Source organism: Vespa velutina, chromosome 1 (genome assembly GCF_912470025.1).
Source record: "Vespa velutina chromosome 1, iVesVel2.1, whole genome shotgun sequence".
NCBI classification, from domain to species: domain Eukaryota; kingdom Metazoa; phylum Arthropoda; class Insecta; order Hymenoptera; family Vespidae; genus Vespa; species Vespa velutina.
Window position 1 is genome coordinate 6,575,244 of NC_062188.1, and position 25,792 is coordinate 6,601,035.

The following is a 25,792-nucleotide window of genomic DNA, read 5'->3' on the forward strand; positions in this document are numbered from 1 at the left end:
TTTATAAAATATCGGAATGAACGATCGAAGTAATTGAAGTTTATTGCATAATTAAATTTGCTTTGTACTATTTTATTGTAACTTTAATGAAAAATAAATTATAATTTACATCCAATACTGATGATCTATATAGTGTACAAAACTATTATTACATAAAAAATAATATACGTGATACAAAAACAATATATTTATTCATAAAAAAAATAGAGAGATAGAGAATCGTAAATGTTTTAAATAAATAATTTCCATGAGTATTTTTTACACAATAATACTTATAATATATATATTTTATATATATAATAATAGAAATATAATCAACATATTTGAGAATTATCATATACTTTGATTTCTTTCGTTATTTTATTAACGTTCTATATATTTAACTATTGTTATTTTGACATAAATCTGGATTGTATTGACACTTATTAAATATACAATTATTTTTGCGACACGAACATTTTTTATAAGCGGTCTAATATGCACAGCTACACGAATTGTCTTCAACCATTTTCATAAATGTACGTTCTTTTTGTTTTTTATATGATCTTTTAATAAACTTTCACTTTACACCTTGATTTTCTAAATAAAATCCTTTTTTTAAGAAAAAATATTGTTAGATACTTACAGTTACGCGTTTGATATTAGAAAATCAAACACGCACCAATTAAACTAGGCTATCCAACATCATTTAAAAAAAAAAAAAATTTCGCTGCGCTCCTATAGAGGCGCTGATATTTATCATACGTTCTGAACTGTGTCCTGAAAACACATCTAGCACATACTCATAGGAAAAGAATCAACAACTATAATATAAAATTTATATAACAGAAAATTTAATTTTTATTAAAATAAGTAATTTTCTATTTTTAGAATAATATCGTGACATTCTGTGTAATCTAGATAAAAATGAAAGAAATAGTGACGTATAATCTTCCCAGTATCTGAAAGATGTCGCTATTGTTGCGTTGCCAACTTTAACCGTCGTGCATGTTTCTTCTAGCGTTACCACATACATCGGAAATTCTTTAACAGTGTAACTTTTGTTTACGTTAGGAGAAAATTGTTTTAAGTTCGTTCTATTATCCATCAGTTCAGATATTAGATTTCGTTGTATGATATAAAAATGTCTTCTGAAGATGAAAATGACGAATTAACAGATTTAGAAAAAATACGCGATACAATGTTAAGTCAACCGCGTTGTGATCGTATGCAAGTTAGTGCTTGGGAAGACGACGATGATGGAGTAGAAGTTGAGCGCAATGCAAAAGGTTAGAAAATTTGTTTTTTGGAAAAATTTGAAACAAACATTTATTTATAGTTTTATTGATAATTCGCGATTATTTTGTTTCGTAATTACTTTATTTGCTGAATATAATTCAATAAATTGATTCAATGAGATCGTTCATTTATTGATTTCAGAGCCGGATGAAAAAGCGATTCTAAGTGCTGCTGAAAATGGTGATATAGAAAAAATTAGAAAATTATTGATTAAAGATCTCAACTTATTGGAATGCACGGATAAAGATGGATATACACCTCTTCATAGAGCATGTTATGGAAATCATGTGGAAATTGTTGAGGTATAATATTTATATAATCTATAATTTGCATTTTAATTGATTATTTAATTGATTTTGAAACTCATATTTAAATGAATGCCATGATAATTAATAGTTTCTTTATTTTATTTATTATTAGTATTTGCTTAAAATGGGAGCGAAAATAGATACAAAGACTATGGACGAGTGGCAACCATTACATTCTGCTTGTTGTTGGAATAATGTAGAATGTGCTGCCATTCTAATTGCTAATGGAGCAGATGTAAATGCAAAAAGTAAAGGAGATCAAACTCCTTTACATTTAGTATCAGCAAGTTCTCATAATTCTCCTGCTTTACAGCTTCTTCTTTTAAATCCTGATGTAGATCACTTGATAATAAATTCAAGTGGTGATACACCAGAGCAAGTTGCTAGAAGAACTGGTAAATATTATCCTATGTTTGAAATAATTGAACCTTGTTTAAATGAAATTTAAAATAAATTTATATATATATATTTACATTTATATTATTATAAATTTATTAAGCATTTATGTACACATGTATAAAATTCATAACTATAAATATTAATATAAGTGTTACAATTTTAGTATATATAAATGTAAATCATTTTAACAATGAAAAAGAATAGTATGTAAATTCTAATTCTTTAACTTCTAATTCTTTTATGTTATGATTTTTTATTTTTTGTACATACATTATAACTTCAGATAATTACATTTCTAATCATCTATAAAACAATACGCTAAATGCTAATAGATTAACTATATGATAATATCAACATGAATATACATTCATAAATGAGTAATTAAAAAGATACATGATTTTTTTTCTAGCCTTAATATAAATGTATAAAAATATATTCCGTAATTATTTATTTATCACTAAAATTATTGAGTATCATTTATAAAACATTTTGTAGAATAATACTTTAGTATATTGTTCATTCTCTTCAAATGTCTTTAATTATATGTAAGATATAACATTATTCAAAATAGATGAATGTTTTAAAATACTCGATGTTCTTTCATACTGTAAATAATACACCTGAAATACTTTGCAATGTTGAATAATCATTAATTGTAGGCACTTAATTTTTTTACATTAATAATGATTATTCACGATGAAATAACATCAATTATATGTACTATTAAAAGTAAAAAATTTATTCGTAAGATTATTCGTAAGATTACATTTATATATATATATATATTTTACTTATTTCAAAGTGATGTTAAATTTACAAATTTCGGAGTTCCATTGCTCAAGCGTTTTGAACCTTCCCATATCAAAACTGTACAATCTTCTGTAGCTGCATATAAATGATGCTGGTCCAAAGCCCAAGCTATGGCAATTATAGCTCCACATCCTTTCGCAGTATTTATAATTTCTCGAACTAATCGTAAGTCCCAACTACTCCATAATCTAGATATATAAACGATTAAACTATTTTTCCAACATATAATTATAGAATATATTAATATGATATACCTTATTACTCCATTATCCAATCCAGTTGCAACGACGTTAACAGAAACTCCTTCAGGTGCATTACTATAACATAGAGCTGTTATTCGAGATTTAGATAAAACAGAACCTACGCTTCTAGCATTTATAGTATAAACTCGTAATTCAGATCGAACTGCCAAGTCCTTTTTGTCAGCCTTATTAAATATTTCATATGTTATTGCTATATCTCCAAGCGTTTCACTAATGGATAATAGATGGATGGAATATTTGTAATCACAGACAATTGATCTTATATATGATAAACTGTAATAACAAATAATTGAATTATTATACTATTGTTAAATCCTTTTATTACATGCATTTAATCAGAATACATACCTATTTAAATCCCAAATAACAATAACACCATTTCCATCTCCAGAAACTGCAATACTAAATACCCTTGACAACGAAATTGCAGTTACTCTATTTCTATGAGCTAAAAGTACAGAGGCTGGAATCGAGCTAAATTCTATTTTTCCGCTAGTTCCAATATTATATGTGTGTACTGTTATTTTACCAGATAAATAACCAGTCCACAATTGGCCACAATCGGGAGCAGATGCTAAGATTGTGATCTGAAAGAACATAAATACTTAAATAAATTTAATTTAAAAGATTATCCTTCTTCGATGTACTTACAGGATCGAGACCAGAAGATTTCGTTAATGGTTTAGGAGGTTGTTCTTTTTTACATTTCAGTCTTGCTATTCCATCATTTCCACCCCATGATGCTAATGCAGCACCAAGAACAGACATTCCACTAAACATACTAGTACCTACAAATATAATAATGTTGTTAATACGAAAATTATTACGACTTTTAAAAGTACAAATCATAACAATTATTATCTGACCTTTTTCTTTAGCATATCCTATCAGAAGAGTTGTACAATTAGGTAATCCAAAAACATCGCCTGTTGCTAAAGGAATAAGATAAGATAATAAAGTTCTGTGTTTATGTTTCCAGCAAAGTACAGGCTCATTTCCTGGTGCTCCTACATAATTTCCCCATTTTATACCTACAAAAGTAAATAAAACAGATGAACATAATAGTTTTATTATTAAAATAAGATGATTAATATAAATAAAATTACCTTCAACACCTTCGATAACTTGTGGTATCAAGGTAGAAGCCACTACTGTACCAAGATTTTGAATGGGTAATGGATGTGAATTTCTAAATAACTGTGCTGGTGTTTGTCCATATGTCCTAACCATTGTTTCCCATGCTTGACGTTCTAAAGGATCGGCTATTTGTTCTACATTAAATCCATAATATGTCTATCCAATATAAAACATAATGGTTATATGATTAAAATTTGTAATTATTTGATATTATTTATTTTTATTAACGTAACTCACCGCTGGATGAAAAACGTTAATTGCTTCGACTGCTGGTCGTCCTGTTTGTCTAAAACCAAACACGAGATCAATCCAGTACGGTAAAACTTCTCTTACTAAGTCTGCTTCGAGTGCAGCTCTATGTACTAATATGAATAACCGAGCATCGCCACCACACCATTTAGGTAATTCGACATCGCCGACTCTGTTACCATTTTGTCGTACACCAAAATTGAATCCTATAAAATTATAATATTGTATTGAATAAAAATACTAACATAAATGATTCGTAATTTCTTTACCTTCGAAGTTTAATAAAAATTCTGGTAGATAGAAAAATTCTGGTATTAATTCTTTAACATCAGTGGTTGAATCGCAACTAGTTAATCTCCATGTAGTTGCCAACGCATGAAATGTTCTATCAGGAATATCAAAGTTATCATCTATCAAAAAAGTTTTTTATTATTATTCAATAATTTTGAATTATTATATATGTGATTTATAAAATACCTTGATAACATAAAAACATGCTAGTAAAGGGCGGTAGTCTTACTAAAAAGTGTAAAACTGTGCCTGAGTTACTATAATGAGATCCATAATGGAATGGCTCTTGATTCAAAGCAATTAAATTTAAGCCTTCCGAAAGAGCTTGTTTTAGATACTAAAAGAAACATTTAATTAATATATTTACATCATTTTATTATTATAATATATACCTATTTAATTAAATACTTACATTATAATTATTTATATAATGTTGTTCATTCTTTTTATCTTGCACAGCCATAGGTCGTTTAAAATTTCTGTAAAAATGTTTATTTATTATCGAATTATTTATCATTATTTTTCCAACCAAGATTGAAATCTATATTTATAACTTGCCGATAAATTTTTGGATTATTTAGATCAATTTTATCATTAATATAATCTGATAACACGAACGGAAATACAGGATATTGCATGAGATCATTGTAAGAACGTCCAGCAAGTTTATTTAAACAAGTTATATATTCCCAATTTGTTAATGCGCCACTTCTCCATAATGCAATTGCTTCTCCTAAATCATCACCAGGAATACGTCTTGGTAAATTACAAGTAGATAATTCTGTTGCAAATTCATCTCTTTCCTGCAAAATATTAATCTTAGTTCCAAATATCAATTTACTCAGAATATTTTAATAAATAAATACCTTGGAAGAATTAAATGCTAATAAATAGGTTCTCCCAGTGATAAGAAATATTTCAATAGCTCTTTCTTGTAATTGGTATCTTCTTTTATGTAATTCACGAATATCTTCTAATCGCCAGGCTGTACCACCAGCCATGGCTAAATCCAAACCTCCTAAGGCTATCTAAAATAAATATTTAAATTATACAAATGATAATACATTTTTCTTTAGAGACAAAATTTTGTACTTACATCTGTATGCAATGGTACGTCAGGATTATCAGGAACGAAATAGAGACACGTTTCTCCAATTAATACTTCGCCTGCTAATTCTGCTCTTGGAGTAACAACTTTGGCTTGAGACATTTTACGTATTCTTTCACTGGTATGTAAACGCTCGATTAAAGTTGACGCATTAATATCTTGCCGGCTCATTGAAAATAAATATGACAAAGGTGCTTCGATTTTAGATACTCCTATAAATATTATTAAAAATAAAATTATTAAAATAGATAGATTGAAAGGTATATAATTTAAAAATAAATAGTTTTTATATATTTGATAAACAAACCTAATTTGTCTTTATGTTCTGCCAAAAAAAATCTTTCATCGATATCCAAATGACATCTTTGTAAACGAATTCGAACTCTGGCAGGTCCTTCTGTTGGATCTAATTCCCAACTACATGGATAACTTTCTGGAAAATGCCACAGTGCTCTTTCATGCGTTAGTCGTTTAGCCAAATCTCTCCATTTTTCGACCGACTGAGCTTCCATGGCTCTTGCGTGTTTTAATCGTTCCATTAATACTTTGCGTTCTCGATTTTGCTCTTCTACTACAGTACGAGTTATAGTCATCGCACTGTCAGTTAACTGTTTAGCTAATCCATCAAATCTATTACTGATTCTAACATATAAAACAATTTAAAAAATCAATCCAAATCCAAATTGCAAAAAAGTATAAAAATAATATGATCAATACCTATATATTGCTGGAAGATTTGCATCAATCCATATATCTCTGTCCCTCATTAATTCACGTCGTAATAAAGCTAATTCTTCATTCCATATTCCTGGAGATGCTTGTTCAATACTTTTTGCAAGATCCCATATACGAAGAGCTTCTCTAAATTCAGCACACATTCTAGCATCCGCACTCGACATTTCATCTCTTTGTAATAAATCCCAAAAGAAAACAGTGAATCTTTGTTCTACCTAATATTTATTAAATATGTAATATTAAATAGATATTTTTATCTTTTACTTATAGATTTTAATTTATGAATTAATACATTGTATTACCTGCGGATGGACCTCAAGAAGTGATAGCAAAATTTCATGAGCCTTTGGTTCTTCCATTAAAGATCTTACTGCATAAATTCTAGTATTATTACTTTGATGTGGTCCAAGTAACCATACCATAAGTTTTGCTGTATATTTTCTTAAAGCAGGTTTAGTAAACCATGCACTACTCCAATGATTTTTTCTTTCTAATGGATCGCATGATCCATGTAAAAGAATCGAAAATAATCTTCTAGTTAATTGTAATTCATTCCCTGATGGTGACTCATCGGCAGCAGTTACAAATTCAACAGCTCGAGTCAAAACCATACGGAAACGATCGTACAATTCTCCCTTTCCTGTTTCTCTTACGACAGAAATAGAAGTTCCATGTAAACTTCCATAACTGGACGATCGAGAACCATGATCGCTCTGTTCGCTCGATGTAGTAAGAACTAAAATAAATATGTACAAATACATAATTTTTTGTTAACGTATAAATAAAGTTAACTAAATCTAAAAATTATGTATAAATATTAACCTGTTGTTAAATAAGATGCCGAAGCAAGATAAGAAGCTGTACTACGTAATCTAAATCCAGAATGTGTTGAGATTTTTGCTGTTAATGCATCGAGTTCACCATCAAATAATGCAACTTGTGCATCTCTGATAACAGGTATACACATAGTGCATTTGTTACATTCAGACATTTCCTTAAGTTCCATATGATTTAATATAAGATGTAATTCTAATACAGCTTGCATTTGATGATTTCCTGAAGATTCTAATAACTTAGTAGCAATTGCCACAAGTAATACATGGATGTCATGGTTCAATGATGTTGAGTTACCTCTATGTGCTGTAGCAACTAAGGCTTGCACCAAGCATTCTATAAGGCCTTGCTCTAAGATCATTCTTAAAGCATTTGAATTCTATAACATATTAATATATTCTTTTTAAATATATTTAAATTCGCAATAAAATGAAAAATGTTTTTATTTAATTATATATGCTATACCTTTGCTATAATATCTGTTATAAATGATATTATAGGATGTGCTATATTCGATTCTATAGCAGCAGTTTTTGCGATCATTGCCATTAATGGTGGCATTGCTGCTAATGTTGGTCCTCTTAAAGCAAGATTTTCTAAAGCATTAATGAGAGACTCACTTCCTGGATAAAGTGATATTTGGTTTGCTAAATGCAAAAAATATTTTTGCTTTATAAACTTATTCACTTCTTCATCGCTAGCTCGTTGGAGGTACGTTTGTATAACCTTTATTAATGCTGTACGAACTCTTGCGTCAGGATTATTGGCTAGGACTAACAAAACCTCTGCACGTAAGACATGTTTCAATACAGGGCCAACTTGACTATCAGGTAATACTCTTATAGCATCTCTTAACAATAATAATAAACCTTCACAGACTAGACCTTGACAAGCTTTTCTTTCATCTATGTATGTCGATTGTTTTTCCTGAAAATAATTATCAGAATATTTAAATCGTTGTTAAATAATCTATTGATATCGATTATTTCAATTATTTTATATATTACGTTAGTTTGTAAATTTGAGCCATCGCTAGCTGCAATTCCAGAGTCTTCTCCAGCACTAGTATCTTTAGATTGATCATTTCTACGTTCTTTCCTTTTAATTGTTTTACTTTTTTGTATCTATAATAATAGAGAAAAAAGCAGGAGAATATTTTATTAAAATTGTTGATCATTTGTATCATCTCTTTGCTATGTCTATATTCAGTATTGTATACATTTATTTAAATTACCTGTACATTTGTTAAAGCTTTGTTCAACTTGCTATTCTCCAATATTCCTATAGATTCTTCGGAAGAACTACTTGTTACTGTTAAATATTTTCGTATATTAACTTTTCCTTCAGTCAAAGGAGGTAACAAAAAATAAATATTATGTTTAGAATGTGTTATATAAGTCTCTGAAGCTTGATGAACAAGAACTAAGTAATCAGTGATAGCAACTAAGTGTTCAAATTCTGGTGGAGCTCCCATTAGTGCTCGGATTAATTCTACCACTACACTTCCTATGGAAGGTTCTAATATTGCACCTAAATCTTCATACATGAAATGTTCCTGTATATATAAAAAATTATATATATATATATATATATATATATATATATATATATATCATTACTTAACGTTTATACTATCTAAAAATGTTTAGAATCAATTTACTGACCTTGCACAGCATTAATATAGTATCTACGATTCCAACTCTATTTAATTGAAAGGCATTGAATTCACGCTGAGAATGTTGATCCCTTAACAAAAGTAATATTGCTTGTAACAGTAAATTTAATGTGTCAGATTTTGCCCATGTTCTCCAAGCAGTTAAAGCACCTTTCACAAGTTCAGGATCAGTAATCACAGCTTCACAATTTTGTGAAATGGAAGGATTACCGCTACCGATATCTTTGATCAGTATTGAACTATCACAAGCTGCATCTAACATTGCTTTTAACATATGTCTACCTGCGTGGCAGTGTGGTGATTCTAAAACTCGTAAAAGTAATGATGTACCGCCTTCGGCACGATATTGATTTAATAATTCTGAATCGCTTCGTGTTAAATGTAGGACTATTGAAAATGCTAATGCTTGCTCCTCTTCGGTAGAATTCAACTCTACTACCTACGTGAAATATAAATAAAGACAATCCAACAAATGTTTGGAAAAATAACACCAAATATATTTAAACGAGTTAAGAAAAATGTATGCTTACTCTTGCAAAAAGAAATAGAAATATTGGAACACCACCCATTAAACTTGCTGCGGGTATAAGACCTCTATATTGTTGGCATTCTAAAGAAGTTGTCAAAATAGGTGCTATTGATAATGGTGGCTGTTGAGATACTCTATGTTCAGGAGCAGATACGACTCTAAATCCAGGGTGACCAGGAAACAAGTTTCTTACAACTGCTATAAATAAATATAAGACATTTAAACGAAATATAAAAAGATATTTTCTTATATAATAAATTTTATTTCTATAGATTGTCACGACTATATCCCTAGCACTATTCATTATTTAAAAAAAAATTTTTAAAAGCAGAACTTACTTTGTTTCAAGACGAATGAGATTCATGTTTACGACCGAATTGATGAAATATTCAAATAAACCAAATATTGGTATAACGAAGATAAGCTTTGAATGATAATAAATAACCATGAATGAGCGATATATTATATAGGTCGATGAATTCGTTATAGAATGGGTTACACATTTATCTAAATAATAATTTATAGTTATATTTAACGACAAAAAGTAACATTAACAACAAAGGTTTCCTTGATATTTCAAAAACAATCATGTCCATTTGGACAAGATTTGTGACCATCATAAAATTATCCCCTCTCGAAAAAGAATAAATTCTGCTTAAAACATTTTTTGCATAACGAATAGTACGGAAGATAATTGTGTATAAAACTTCTAATGGAATAATCTGTATACATATATAATAATATATTTACCAGGATTAGCTATAGCTTGAGGATACAAATGAACGATGTTAGGATTTTGAGCTTCATAACTTAAAAGCAAAGCATCTTGCAACTCTCCTAATTGTGAGTTGGTAGCATCCATGACTGATTCCCAATCAATTTTATTTTCTAATACTTTTGTTTCAACTGCACGTCTTAAATAGGTACCACCATAAGATTTTCGTCTACTCGTATCAAATTTACCTCCTTCTATATTAATAAGAATTATCAATTATTCTAGCTATAATAGTAAATAATCTTTTTGTAATTGAAACACTATAAAATATTATAAATAAACTAACCAAATTTTACTTCACGAACATCGTTCAATGCTCCGGATGTGATTAAAGGTGCAAAATCAGGCTTTGCCATATTTAAAATACAATCCGCAAGATTCGTAAAATTTGGTCCGAGACTGGCAAGATATAAAGCTCTTTCTTTGGTAAAAATTGGATATCTGAGTATAACATTTGTACGTTAAAATTTTAATAATGTATTATATTATAAAAGCAAATAAATATTTACCTAAAAACTATTAAATTCCCGAGATACCAAGCACCAATACTGGTTGATCCGATCTGACCGAGTAAAATACATGTAGTGCCTGGTTTTCTTACTAAAATGCCATCAAAGGGTAATTGGGCATTAATTTCTTTCCAACCATCTATCCAAATAACAACATCTATGACGGCACTACGTTTATTCAAAATTGTATCTTTGAAATTTATAGCTAAGTGATGCCAACGTCCTGAAGGAAGGATCCCACTTATGGAAGTCTCAGAAACGGTTCGATTTGTTTTATCGTCTGGCCGAGTTAATCGCAAAATTAACTTATCTGAAAAAAGAAAAGAAAATAAATTATAAAAGCTGAAAAATAACATAATAGTTAATAAATGTAATTTACCTGATCTAAAATCGAGCCATATTTCTAATACCAAATATTCCATTCCAATTGACATCAAATGTATAATGCTAGCTGGTGTGGGTGGTGATGATGAACCTGCTACTGCTGGTGTTCCCAAGAAAAGATCAAATGTTTTTCGGCCTTTTCAAGATGATTTTGAAAATGCATGCAACAACATACTCAACTTACTACTATATCACATGCCACAGCTCTACATTAAAAATAAGACACCTACACCATTTAAATATACAATTAATGTACATGTAGTATTTTACCAACCTTCTCTACTCCAATTATCTGAAAGGATACCCCAATCAGACAGGCTTTCGCTATTGGTATTAAGTAATGGTGCTGTGCTCATAATCGTTCCTCTATTATTAAAAGGAAATCCTCTTTCCACTCGTAACCACATGGAAGCAGAACAACCAAGCAACCATACTGACCATGTAAGTTCAGGACCAACTGGCAAACATGTTGCATGTACAGACCAGGGGCTACAAATTCCCATACTTAAATGTTTCTTTTTAAAATTATTTACTAAATTCTCAGCTTTTTCAAGAGATTTATTTTCATCTGGTTGAGATTTCAGTATCTTTTGTGTATCACATTCGACGGGAAACGATAGGATAAAATTCGGTTGGGGTCGAGCTGTTATAACCAGATGATACAATGGTTCTAATAATAAAGACATTGGAGGTTTTTTAACTTTGAAAAAAGATAAATATGTGTCTAATTCCGTGGATGAAATTGCTTGTGTTGCAAGAAGGGTGAATACTTCTAATGCAGCATGTTGCAAATCTGAAATGCGCATATATATATAATTATTTTAAATTATATTTTTTAACCCTTTAAGTGTTATGGACGCATATATGCGTTTAGCGAAAGCGATCGCTATGGATTATGGACGCATATGTACGTTCATATATTAATTTTTTTAATTTTTTCGATTTCATTCGCGTTTGAGATAATTTCAAACTAAAATATGGTTTACATTTTAATGTTTTGAATAAAATAATTAATTAATGCTTGTATTTGTAAGTAGTTGAGCCTTGCGTATTTAGTCGACCGAAATGATCGAAAGCATTAGGTGCGCACCGTTTACGCGGATTGCTTGCGCCAGGAGTATTCAGCAAGGGTTAAACAAAATTCCTCAAAAAAGTGAATACACAATATACCTTGATACTGAGGATCATTGCTAGTGAATATGTCCTTGAATCCATTTAACATTTTTGTAATTACACCAGATCCCGCAAGAGCAGCGCAACTTGAAACGCTTTCTCTGCACGTAATTGCTAATTTTCTTAATCCATTAGTCACTATGGATCTTCTTTCAGCATCTAAGTCTCTACAAATAAAAATTCATTTACAGAAAACGTTTGGTATGTTTGAACTTTCATTCAAATTTAATCGAATTAATATATACTCACTGCTTACTGAAATGAATAAGCAAATCTATTGCTAATGTGCATAAAGCTGGATGTGCATTTGCATGACCTCGTGGTTCAACAACTGGTCCTATAGAGCCACTTTTTTTTGTTACATTAGAATGACAACTTTTTCCTGGTATTTCAATATCTGCTTCATAACCATCATCAGCAGTTACATATTCTCCGGTGCTACTATCTTCAGCACCACAATCTGGCATAGTATCCAAATTCATAGTAGGTAACTAAAGCATAAATGACATTTATTTTTTAAATAAATGTTTGCCTAGCAATTATCAAAGAATTAAATTTGTGTTAATCATTAAAACTTACTCTAGCACGAGGCTGTTGTGGAATAGTTTGTTCATGAGCAGGTTTTAACATGGAAACTTTAAGCAAAGCTTCAATAATGGTTGCTATTCCATGACCAAGTCTAACTCCCGTTTGCATTAATACTTTTCTCAATTCCATCGCTACGTCACAGCCACCTGATACCATGTAATATATTATATATAATATTAATAACAAAATTCTTAATTTACAATAATTAAAAAATAGTTCAAGTATAATGAATGAAATTACAAATATTGCTGAATGATCTATTTGTGATAACGTGGTTTCAAGAATAATGTTTATCAGTAAGGTATGAACCCTAAACTGTTTTCACGCCGAACAATTTTATAGAGCATCTGAATTATAATCCGCAGCTGTATGTTGCCGAAGAATGCCAGATCAAATTATACAACGTACGTATGATGATTCATCTAACTTAAATAAAGATAAAAATATACTTACACAACGAGCATGTTAAACAGCAAGTAATTAATGCTTCAAACAACTTATACGCTGATTTATTAGTATCTGAAAGTAAAAGTATATCTAAGAAATTAGTAGTACAATAATATATATATATTTGTACTATACGTTTTTTTTCAAACTTACCATGTATGTTATCAGTAGCAACATTAATAGCTAATGATCTAAATAATTTTAAAGCTTCATTAGCTATTGGATGTGAAGATAGTTCTAGACGAAAATTAGGACTGCATAATGCGACTCCAGCTGTGGCTCTCCATACTGCACTTGCTTTCTGTAAATTAATTTCTTTACCAGTGGTTATTATGTCCGATGTTTCTAATATAATCATCGTTTTTGAATTATTTTTTAATTTTGATTGAACATTTTCATTTATGCAAGATTGATTATCCATTTCAAGAACTTCAAGAGAAGAGTTTTCCGATTGTACAATTATTTCTATTTCTTCACTTTCCACATTTACTTTTGTAGGTCCATAAGCATTTTCATTTTCCCATGATATTTCTGGACTTTCCTTTAATTGGTTTTTTTCAAGTTCCTCTAATATGTTCAACAAATCGCTTGTCTCATTTTCGAGAAATTTAAACAAAGATTTCAATGCTATCTCTTCGGTTTCTCCGAGAGTATCAGCTTCATGGCAATTCGAATTCCAAATTTCCATGATCACCGCCACTTCTAGAAGAATATAAACACTTCTAGTAAACGTTATATCCGGTAATAAAACCAATACTTCTTTTAATCCATCCATCTCTATAAATTTTTCCCACATTTGCATATTTCCTATCAGATTTGACATTAAAGACAGGCAAGAAAGAATAAGAAATTTAGCAGCGACGCATTCCTTATCATTATTATAATAAGTTTTGGCTTTCAAAAATGTTGGATAAAAAACACGAACGAGAAGTTCCTGCCTAACTTGAAATTTTGAAGTTGGCGTTACTTTCAGCAAGTGTGCAATTACGATATACGATAGCTTTGGATCATCAGGTGTTAGCAATTCCTTATACATTTCCAAAAATTCCCAAGAATAATTAGGTGGCCTGTTGCAAGTTTCACAATTATTAATCACCGGATAAGCACCGAGTTCTTTGAAGAGAGTTCGTTCGAGAAGAATAACGGCTGGATTGTAAGTTGAGTAATCACGTTTCTTCAGGAAAGTGACAATACTCGAGAGAAGGATTTTTGGTGAAAAACAACAACAAGTACCAGCAGCCGTCGTCACTTTTAATAATCTGATTCGTAACTCTGGTACACAGGCATAAGATTCCTTCAAAAGATTAGTTAGAGTCATGAAAAGTGAGGACACACAACAAGCTTGTTCGAGGATCGAGACACCAACGATTGATTCAGTGTAAGGTAATCCAAGAACATCGGAATGATGATGCGATTGAATGTTATCTACACAAAATTTGTGTTTGTTTCTGTGACATAGGCTCATGTGTGCGATATTTCGTCGAACCCTTTTTAGGCCACTCGTTAGGGCACCGATCATATCAATGATTTTTTTTGCACGTATGACAGATCTTGTTGGATCAGCACTCGGTAAACTAACGATCGCCAAGATGGTTTTCTCGATGAGTTTACCGTCTTGACTTTCGGCAAACAATCGAAAAAGTTCAAAAAAATCTGATAGATTATCAACATTTGCACTTCGCTGATGTAACAGGCAATAGAGAAAAGTTATGATACCGTACATGGTTGCAAAGATAAATTCTTGAAGTAAAGAGCCTTCGTCCGGTGAAAGATCACTGCCGATTGATTTGGTGCAAGCATCTTCGAGTAATCTAAGAGTCATAGGTAACAATCCATTGTGTATTACAGCAGTGGTAGGTTCATCAGCTCGGAGAACACGTTCCAAAGCTATTAACATCAATCTCGCAGCAGCGGCCTTTAAAGTAGCGCATTCGATCCTAGTGAGACCAGTTCCATCGATACCAAATTGTAGAGACCAAATAGTATCCAAAGCAAATTTTAACACTTGCACGGCTGGCGTTTGTTCAGCAGGTGTATCATAGTCCCTTAATCCTTGAAGCAATTGTATGATCAAGAAACTAGTCTCGAAATTATTCATCGTTGCATTCAACACTTCCTTGATTCTCTCATCTATATAATCCAAAGGAATTTTCTTCGCTGGTCGTGCAGGTAACTCGTAAAGAGCAGCCTGCCATTTCTGTTCCTCGTCACTTCTGACTACTGACGTGAAGTATTCAAAATCCATCGGATTTAAACGTATTTTTAGGGTCAATGAACGTGCCTGATCGATACCATCCGTCAGAAATTCCGACTCGCTGCTCTCGCTTTTCGTTGTGTTACGTTTTGTTTTGGTTCCCAAAGATTTTTGTTTATTATTGTACGATGCCATTCTAATGCCGATACCTTGCTTACGGTTACTACTTTTTTTTCTTGATATCCTTGCATTGCCTTCGTAACTTTTAACGCAACGACTTATCGACTTGATGTTTCTTCGCTTAGCGTGAGGCACTATGATCACCGTATCGACTGAGTCGTCGTTACAATGAAGCTTAACGTAGGGATTGTGAATAGACGATTCTTTCGACTTATCTGAAGAATTATCTTCTTGAAGAGCGACTGGATATAATGCTACTAACAGTGCAACAAGCTCACGACCACACGATAATCCACGTACACCCAACAAATGCAAGACTGCTAAACAACGCCAGCCACGATCTCGAGCTAAATATCTTCTCAAGCCGACCAATTCACCGCCTTCACTTTTTTTCGCACAGAGTTCATGTACGTCCGAAAGCAATTCGCATGCCACGAGTGTAGATACTCCACCCCCACCGACTGAACTGAAATAAAATATCCGATATGTTATATCAGATTTTCTTTTATAGAATATCTTCTTATCGGTTTTATCTTTAAACTTATCGTATTGATAAGATTATTAACTTATTCCTTTCTTCATATTTATTTATTTAGACATTGCTTACGACAGTTATTCTTTTGAAATTCAAAGAAACAAAAGGATAAAATGTGTTGCAAATGTGCCGATATCAAAGATCGGAGTTAATCATAGTAGATTGTTCAAACTTTTTGTTTGTGATGACTCAAGAGTTCTTCAATAATATATCTACTAATCTTGTTTTATTTTTTTTCTAATATTGCGCTTTTCAATCACCAAAGGTCAATGCAAATGATACTTATTAAAATAAAAAATAATTTGTTTAATTTTTATTTTTTTGTATACGACAAACTAAAGTAATCTAGTAAATAAGTTCGATAAAATATCAAGAAAAAGTAATGTGCATATACATTCGACTCCTTATACATTCAATATCTCATGGTAACAGCATGACCGCAAGGATGAGATCATATTTTCATACTGCGGTAACTATTAGACAACGTTCGGTAAATGTCTCACCATTACTAATCCACAGAAATGCATACTATCTTGTTAGCCTCTAAATAATTCTTTCTTTTTTATATATTATTGATTTTTCGAGACACGTACACACTATGATTTTTATATACGTACCATTATAAAATAGAATTGCAATAATATTTTCTCAATCGTTATAATTACCAAAAGGAAACGGCATCTTTCACGTCTCTGCCTTCCTTCACTTGAGCAAGTAATTCTGCCAAAAATATGTCGAGCCAAGATGATTTCTAAAAATATAATATCAATGATTAATTATTATTAATAATTACATATTTTTCATCTGAACTAAAAAAAAAAAAAAAGAAAATATTATAAATCAATAATAAGTTGCTGATATTTTTATTAATATTTACGAGAAGTAAAAGAAATTCCTTCACTAATTTTTGTAAATCATGATAATCACTCCATAAAAAACAAGAGATAAAATAATTATTTTAATTAAAAAAAAGAAAAAAAAAAAATAATAATAATAATAATAAAACCATTAAACATTTTTGCTATAAATCGTTCGATGCAATAAAGAGAAAGAATTGCGCTCGTGACTTTTAATAATTAATTCAAAAACAGAGTTATAAATATTGATATTATTACTTGTGTACATCGTTGCATTTAGTAAACAGTGAGTATATAAAATGAGAATTAATTACTTTTACAATATATCATTGATACATAAACATGACTCAAGATGGAAAGAACCAGTATGCACTGAACGTAAATAACAAACGGTTTACATTTCTCCGTAGCATGTATGTGGTCACGTAGGCTTCTTTTCTTAAATGAACACAGATCGTAACTTATCACAAATATCAGACTTCAGTGAACGGATACATATTACCAACACAGATTGCTTTAATTCGCTCATAAAAATTCATAAACATGCGTAATAATTAATGTAATGACACGAATATAATCATAAATATTGGAAAAGAAAAAAAATAGAAGAAAAAAGAACATGATTAATTTTTAACAACTACATTTAATGAGATTATCCCGGGTTACAATGATTAATTCCTCTGGTATATTGATAAATAATCAACGATCCTCAAATTACTTACCTGTAAAATGTTGCACTTTATCAGCTATAATGCAAAAATTTGAACAAAAAGAAAAAAAAAATAAGATCATCTTAAAAAATTTTATTAGCATTGCAGTTTCAAATGTATCTCCCAATATTGAAAAGCAATATTAATAAAAGACCCAGTCAAATAAATCTATATCGAAAATAACAAATACCATTCCATAAATAAAAAAATAAAAATTTTACTGATTATTATATTAAATATTTATTCTGTATTAAATAATTATTAATAATTAAATATTTATTATAATACTGCGTTTCAGCCCATACGAAATATTAAAATTTCAAATTTAACCCAGAGCAAAATAAAGATCGCACATCATTAATCTAATAGTGTATAAAAAAGGTTTAATTATTTATGTTTTCCAAGTGCCAAGTGACATAATATCGACAGATAAAGTGTATGCAATTTATAGGTCATCTTTGAGCGATAATAAGATGGGACATAGCCGTGAAAGAATCAATGACAAAGTTGTTGCGAAATCGTGCGTGGTAGAAACTAGCGAAGGTATATTAATCGTAAATGACAGTAAAGGAAAACCTAACAAGGCGCATAAGCGGCACTCATTTATTGTATGCTAATGAGACTACAAAATAATAAATAGAAAAAGGAGATAGACGTTATTTATCTTGGTTGTTAAATAAAACGTATTTGAAGTTTCGTGGCTTCTCATTAACATTCAGCATTATAATAATATTTATAAAATAGAATTATTTTAAAAGATATCATTTTTTTTTTAACGTATAAAGTCTATACGCAACATACATAAAAAAGTGAAATAACTTGATTAACCGGTTGATTATGAAAGATTCAATTGGTTATATGCAAATAATCGATAATATAAAACGCATAAACACAAAATAACATAATCGTCTTAAATATTCATTAGGAAAAATAACATTATTCGAGATATAATAATCATTGAAAAAAATTATTATTTGCATAATTATGCAATAAACTGGCATAATTCTCCATATTGAAACAATAATGTGTGTAGAATGTTAACATGATAAAATATTACAAATATTACAGTTGTTAGAACTATACCTCGTAACTTAGTGGTTCAGCGTGAATGAAATGATCCCAAAGTATTTGTAATTTATCCGAAGAACCTGAAGACATTCCTAAGTGTTCGTGATGGTGTTCGTCGTCGTCTTCGCCTTCGGACTCAACGGTTTTTAATCTTCCATCGTCTTCGAAACTACTCACATCGTAGGAATCACAAGCAGCGAGTTCCTGCAAATTCGGATCTTCTTCCAAAATCTCTTCTTGAGCTGCAGCCTCGGATCGATTGACGTCAACCTGAAAAGATAATGGAATCCACGATGTAATACGAATTCTTGCAGAAAGATAAGGTGAGAAAACGTTGTGTCAACGACGTCTTTTCCAAGTTTAACAGAGTTTCACGACTCTCTATAAAGCTTCTCTTCACTTATATACACTTACATAGATATTTACGTACGTGTGAGTAATTAGCCGATCTACCACAGCTTACGTAATACCCCTTCCCCATCTGAACTCTGTCGGACAAGTTTCCAGCCTTTCAGGGGAAGCCTGAAAGCTACTGTATACCTATAACTCGTTAAGTCGATCGAACAGAGGAAATGAGAGAAATAGAAAGAAAGAAAGAGAAAGAAGAAAGATCTTTTCTTGGCACACACAAAAAAAACCGATGTTCATTAGGGATTCCTATTTTGTATTAACAATCAGAATACTTGGAAAATGATTAAAATCTAATGATAGATGATATGATGACTTAGGTCTAAAGACCTTTAATACATTTTGTCAACTGACTTACTCCCATACTATAAAACGTTGCATCTTCTTTATCAGCATCCAAAATATACGATTGTCCGCTTTTTTGTCTTCGAGAACGAGTCGAAGAGGATTCGTTTCTCTGTCTTCCATGTATAGATCTTCCTCGTCCTCTTTGAAAGCCGTATGGAGAAAAAATTGACATCGAACAGGTCCTCGATATCAAAAGATTCCTCGTCGTTGAATGAAACAATCAGTAACAGTTGATCAAACGAATCAAACAATATCTGTGATCATAATTGATCAATTTTTAGGCTTGAATATCAAGTAACTTTCGGTAAGGAAGACCGATCTCTACTGTTAATGAACTCAACATTCGACCATCAAACGACCCCGGTCCACGACCTCTTTGCTATCGTGGCACTTTTGATTTATGATCTTTTCGAGCTCCGTCGACCTTCTGATACAACATTAGCAAACCCGACAATCGTTGTCTTTTTCGCTACAAATTTATATTCCTTTTTTTTTTTGCTTTTCTATCTTTTTCTTATGCTTCCTCCTGATCGCCCTAATAGTAATAAAAACTCTTACAAAATTTTCAACGTCGAGATACTTTTATATAAGACCAAAACAATTGGCTAAACAGAAGCTTACGTATTTTACCAGACAACTCTTCTTCTTATGTCAATGCAAAAATACCAAGCATGTGATTATATTTATCAGTTGAATTTATACACTATGATGTACTTCTAGAGTGATCTTTTAAATGAGATTATAATACTTTCTACGTCACTCCTTGATCGTATTCTACAAACAGACGGATAAAAAAAGGACAATAATTCACATAATATAAACGATAAAACCGAATGAAATCAATTCGATGAGAATATATATAATTAATCAAAAAAATCTATCTCACTGATATGTTATTTCGATTTTCACGTAGTTTAATTATGTTTTCTAAGGTATAATTTAATACGTTTGCATGACCGACAAATACGAAGTTGGAATTCCGTTTAGAATGTTCTGTTGCGACCCTTCTCTTCAGGATCGTCATGTGAACTGTTGTTAAGACGATGAACGGCTGAAGAAAGTAGCAGGAGGTGGTGAGTAGGGGTAGGGGTAGAGGTGGGGGTGGGGCTGAAGATAGAGGTGGATACGGACGAGCCTCCCGCAGACCAAAGGCTATTCCAATCGACGTCCTCCTATGAAGAAAACTTATGATTCACATTTGTCTCCCCCGTCTCACCATGTCGAATAATCAAAAATAAAAGAGAGAGAAGAGGCATACATAGAAATAAATGATAAGGAAAAACGATTACGTGCATGCATTCACCCTCGAAAACCTGATAACGCAATATGATACTAATGTTACTTTGATCGGGCTATGGAATGTTTTCTTGACGGTTTTCACGTTTTACGATTCTATTGAAGTCAGAGTTCTCGTACAAGAATCATAGAAAATAATAAAATAAAAAAATAGAAATACGTTGGCTATTTTTATCCCAGTTAAAATTCACTACGATTAAGCTATCTCATGTAATTAATCGCAATTAACTCTATCGCTTTATGGCAAAGTTTCTACGCGGAGCGTAACAACTGATAATTAGTTCTATCATGCAAATTTGATTGGTCTTTTTATTTAAATTATATCAAATTAATATAGAACAAATTTATAAGTATACATAAGACTCAGGACAAAAAAAACGTTTCTGGTTTTTATCAAGTTAAAATATCAAGTTATATTACGTTCACCTAGAGTTATTAATTAATGCAGAATTTTCTTGACTGATTACAATCATTTTTAGTATAAACCAAGGGAGCATTTAATGTTGGGTAAATGTGGTTGTGACCTTTATTAAAAAAAAAAAGAACGAAAAATTAAGTCGATGACTTCGTTACGATAGTTATCTCTTTAAAGTTCGATTTAAATAAAACGATATTAATCATCAAATTGTTGTCGTTATCCTTTTTTTACATTTATCTTTTATTACGATCTTTTTCATGAATATACTTAAGATAAATCATATGATTTCCTTTTTTACAATTGATTATTTAAAATTGATACGTAGAGAGATTTCCAGAGATTTCAACGAATGATTAATACTAATACTACTTATAACCTCCTGCTGAGATTGTCTCCATCATTGTGCAAAATGGTTGACGCGAAGTAGATAAACAAAAAAAATTGTAAAGAGTGATAACGCAAAGTAACACGTGCAAATGATCGAAAACGTTAATACATACGCACATAGCATGCACGTATGCATGCACATATACATACACACCGGATGGAGGAGCATCAATTAATCTTCGATGTGTACAGTGGACTCGTTATTATGGTGAAGAAATATCTTAATGGTGTATTACCCTACTGTTGTTCTTTAATTAACCTCGCGAAATGATAACAAGAGACGCAGAATCAGTGAAAAACGAATCATTCTTTTATAGATAATAACAAGGAAAAAGGCAAACTCGTGAAAATGATAATAATACTAGGAAAGATTTATGAGTGTATCGAGTGTAGGGAGACCAAATATATATTGGGAAAGAAGAGATTTACATTTAGTAATTTTCCTAGGCAGTGAAGATAGAGACAAAATAGAGACTTTCAATCCAGACATCAAAACAGGAATAGTTTTTGTCATACAACGGATATGTATATATATATATATAACGATTAATAAGTTTACGTTATATATATATATATATATATATATATATATATATATATATATATATATATATATTAATAAGTTATTCGTTCGATATATTATAAAGGACAATACAAACAAAAATTCAGTTATTTACAATTATAATCAATATCATTACTGCATAATATGTGCTATATACAATTTCTTGATATTCCTCAAATTTTCAAAAGAAAAGGTCATGTCATTCTAACTAATTCTTTTTAATATTTCTTCTTATGGCAAGAATTATTAACGGATCAAAAATCTTACATTATTCTTCGGTTGGTATCAGATAAAAAAGGGCTAATAATGTGAATGTTTCGATATAAAATTAACGATACGAAAGTTTCTAAAATTATGTCAATTATTGGTCTTGAATTTGTTTACGATCAACAAATAATTTCGCGCCGTTCGAAAACTTTTCATTCCTTGTTTTTCTCCCCACCCTTTCGAGCTTCCTTTCTCTCTCTCTTTCTCTCTCTCTCTCTCTCTCTCTCTCTCTTTTACTCTTTTATTCATGCTCACGTATGTATGCGTATATATGCGTGTATATATATATATATACACATACATATCACGTAATTAGATTATCTTCAAAAAGTTTGTCACAAATCGTAAGTTATACGATAAACAACAAATCAATGTACGATAACGAGTTGACCTTCTGAGATTATCTGCCAAACATTAAAAAATCCGAATAATTAAGGATATAACGATTATTTCTTTCCGTATTCTTTTTTCGAATGCTTTTTTTAAAAGGCTATAGTACTCGTATTACGAGAATTTTAAACTTACGTTACGTTCCCGCCACTGCATCCGCGATTTCTGTGTGATAAAATCACGACGAATGTCACGCCAATCTCCGTTACGGCGCTCGAAATTAATTATCTCAAACCGAAGGATTAAAGTGAACGATGGCTTCTCTTTCTATATCTCTCTCTCTTTCTCACACTTTTTCGTTCTTTATTTTTCTCGTGCGTACAGATATAACAATAAACCAATTCTTAAAAATCATATGAATACCGTAAAACGAAGAACATTTTCACGACCTGTCAACTCTTTAGCAACGACTCTCAATGACTTCGGTCGGTAACAACCAACTTCATCATTCTTCCTTTCTCTTTCTCTCTCACTCTCTTCCTTTATCGTGAATCTGATTGGATAATCACATAGGATTACTTATTACCACAAATTTACCGTAAATTTACCGCGAATTTTAAAATAATTTAAATGGCTGAGTGTTATATATAAAAATCTTTATAAATCATAGGACAAACATTTTAATTTATAAAAAAATAATTTAATGAAAAAATAAATATGTTTGTTTTAGTTTGATCGTGAGCTTTATGATTTATAATACTACGAAAAGAAATACGTCTTATCTTTAGGAGATTTGGATAGTGGTATACATGATAGTGAAAATAAACGGGTACGAGTATCTTTAGAGTTGTAAGCAAAATGCTTTCATCCTATGGTTTTCATATCGATCGATTCTCTTATTATTCCCAGTAGAATCGTATCGTACTATTTACAAATTATTAGCATTACTAATAATTTATTCATAAAATATATTTTTATGTACCATGAAAAGAAAAGTTAAATTTTAAATTTAGTATCTTATTTAAATTTGACGCAATAGAAGAAGCACATAACCTTTAATTGAAAGAAAGCGTACGCATGCGAGGGAGTTCCTTGGAATTTTGTATCAATCACACAAACTATGACGGCGGTTTGGGAGCGAATGCGAAATCCATGTGGATGGAAAGGAGGTGCTAAACAAATATCCGTTGATGCTATGATACCGCTTTTTGCGGTACCTCTTTTGGCAATAATCGCCGCCCAATCAATTCTTTGTACCATCATAATATTTCTTGCTACACCAATTCTGGTTTATTATTTGCATCATAATTTCTTAAGGTTTCTCTTAAGAACAAAATTTTTTCTCATGTGGACGATCACGAGCGTGTTGATGCTAATGATAGTTTTTGAAGTCAGTGTTGTGCCATTACTTGAGATTTTACCAGGGGAGAATTTATTTTTCATAATATGCGTTGCCGGAGGCATATGTTGCGGCTCTAAGACAAGACTGAATGCGGATCGTATTGCTCAGGAAAGTGCTACAGAGCAAGGTTTAGAGCTTGGAGAAGGAAGCGGAGAGTTATGTGTAACTTGTAGAAGAAGAGCACCACCTAAAGCTTATCACTGCCGAATGTGTCAAACATGTATACTTAATAGAGAGTATCATTGTAAATGGTAAGTCCAAATATATGAAAATTTTGAAATTTTGTTTACAGAGAAATAAATTTGTTTATAATCGGTTTAATTTTAGGTTGGACTGTTGCATTGGTTCTAGTAACTTACGATGGTATTTAGGATGCTTACTATTTTCAGCAATAGCTTTTATTTATGGCTCTAATCTGACTATGACAAGCGTTTGCCATCCTTTTATTTTAATTGGTACAGTGCTCTTACCGGATGACTGCAGTGATGTTTATCATCAATTAGAGTATGTATAAATATTTGATTATAATAATTTAAATCATCCTATAACATTATGATAACAAAGTTTATTCTTTAAATATAAGTTTAAATAATCCATACTTGAAATATCTTTTTGAGTTCTTCTTTTCATAGAATATAATTTGTAATATATAATTATATGTCATTATAATACTAAAACTAAATGAACTAAAATGGAAAGATACAGAGGATCTACAATACAAACTTTAATTATCAAAAGATAGTGATAATAGTCAAGAGACTCATAAACATTGGAATATATCTTATTTGCTCTCTGAAAATATAAAAAATTTATTGATAACATGTCACGCAACTGTTTGCTTCATGTTCTTCATCAATATACATATAATATAATGTACATATTGTTTTAGCATTGCTCTCTGCTTCATCTCAGCAGTCTACAGTTTACTTGTTGGCCTAGTAGTATTTTGTTATTTAATTCATCATCTATGGCTAATTTATCTTGGAACAACATCGAACGAACGTCGTTTACGAACACCTAGAAATCAATATGATCATGGAATTTTAAAAAATGTATCACGGTTATTTTGTTGCAAAACTTAGATACGAATAATAGGTAGTCTAGGATATTGTATTTACTTTGTACAGAATATATTTTATTTGTTGTCAAGAGAATAAAATGATCATATAAAACTATGATTGTCAGATTAGATATTTAAAGTATAACAGATCTTCTTTGATCTTTGAATAATATTATTTACTTATCTGTATTTCTTTCTTGTGTTTTTCAATGTTCTTTTTTATGATACTTTAGAAAAATAAGTTTACTCATTGAATGATATTACATTCGATGTATGTG

The 25,792-nt window shown here is 30.8% G+C and overlaps 3 protein-coding genes across 13 annotated transcripts; 2 read left to right on the forward strand and 1 right to left on the reverse strand.

Annotated features, from left to right (window-relative positions):
* Positions 1-862: 862 nt before the first annotated feature.
* On the forward strand, positions 863-3,379 carry LOC124954359 (ankyrin repeat domain-containing protein 49-like). Its single transcript, XM_047507191.1, has 3 exons — positions 863-1,268; positions 1,420-1,580; positions 1,699-3,379. Exons 1-3 carry the CDS (start codon positions 1,124-1,126, stop codon positions 2,032-2,034), a joined length of 642 nt encoding a protein of 213 aa, XP_047363147.1. The 5' UTR covers positions 863-1,123; the 3' UTR covers positions 2,035-3,379.
* Positions 2,702-23,548, reverse strand: LOC124954234 (lysosomal-trafficking regulator). Of its 10 annotated transcripts, none has more exons than XM_047506864.1 (38): positions 23,248-23,546; positions 20,739-20,964; positions 20,414-20,566; positions 19,803-20,327; positions 19,052-19,306; positions 17,067-17,152; positions 13,646-16,332; positions 13,499-13,564; positions 13,037-13,191; positions 12,707-12,948; positions 12,455-12,624; positions 11,559-12,077; positions 11,280-11,420; positions 10,901-11,210; positions 10,678-10,832; positions 10,367-10,585; positions 9,618-9,814; positions 9,077-9,526; positions 8,647-8,967; positions 8,420-8,536; positions 7,878-8,339; positions 7,401-7,791; positions 6,881-7,314; positions 6,561-6,793; positions 6,151-6,485; positions 5,832-6,055; positions 5,602-5,763; positions 5,294-5,538; positions 5,148-5,214; positions 4,922-5,072; positions 4,714-4,854; positions 4,433-4,650; positions 4,165-4,351; positions 3,925-4,089; positions 3,710-3,846; positions 3,407-3,645; positions 3,050-3,331; positions 2,702-2,983 (listed from the first exon to the last, which is right to left on the reverse strand). In XM_047506864.1, the coding sequence occupies exons 4-38, from the start codon at positions 19,962-19,964 to the stop codon at positions 2,782-2,784; spliced, it is 10,527 nt and encodes a 3,508-aa protein (XP_047362820.1). In that variant the 5' UTR covers positions 19,965-20,327; positions 20,414-20,566; positions 20,739-20,964; positions 23,248-23,546; the 3' UTR covers positions 2,702-2,781. The 10 variants fall into 10 exon arrangements, 9 of the variants coding, with proteins under 9 accessions (XP_047362820.1, XP_047362811.1, XP_047362829.1 ...); XM_047506855.1 differs by having other exon boundaries at positions 20,423-20,566; positions 20,679-20,964; XM_047506873.1 differs by having other exon boundaries at positions 11,280-11,384; positions 20,679-20,964.
* On the forward strand, positions 19,022-25,632 carry LOC124954353 (palmitoyltransferase ZDHHC23-B). Of its 2 annotated transcripts, none has more exons than XM_047507168.1 (4): positions 19,022-19,359; positions 24,092-24,705; positions 24,782-24,958; positions 25,344-25,632. In XM_047507168.1, exons 2-4 carry the CDS (start codon positions 24,173-24,175, stop codon positions 25,534-25,536), a joined length of 903 nt encoding a protein of 300 aa, XP_047363124.1. In that variant the 5' UTR covers positions 19,022-19,359; positions 24,092-24,172; the 3' UTR covers positions 25,537-25,632. The 2 variants fall into 2 exon arrangements, with proteins under 2 accessions (XP_047363124.1, XP_047363134.1); XM_047507178.1 differs by lacking the exon at positions 19,022-19,359 and adding an exon at positions 21,800-22,418.
* Positions 25,633-25,792: the final 160 nt, after the last annotated feature.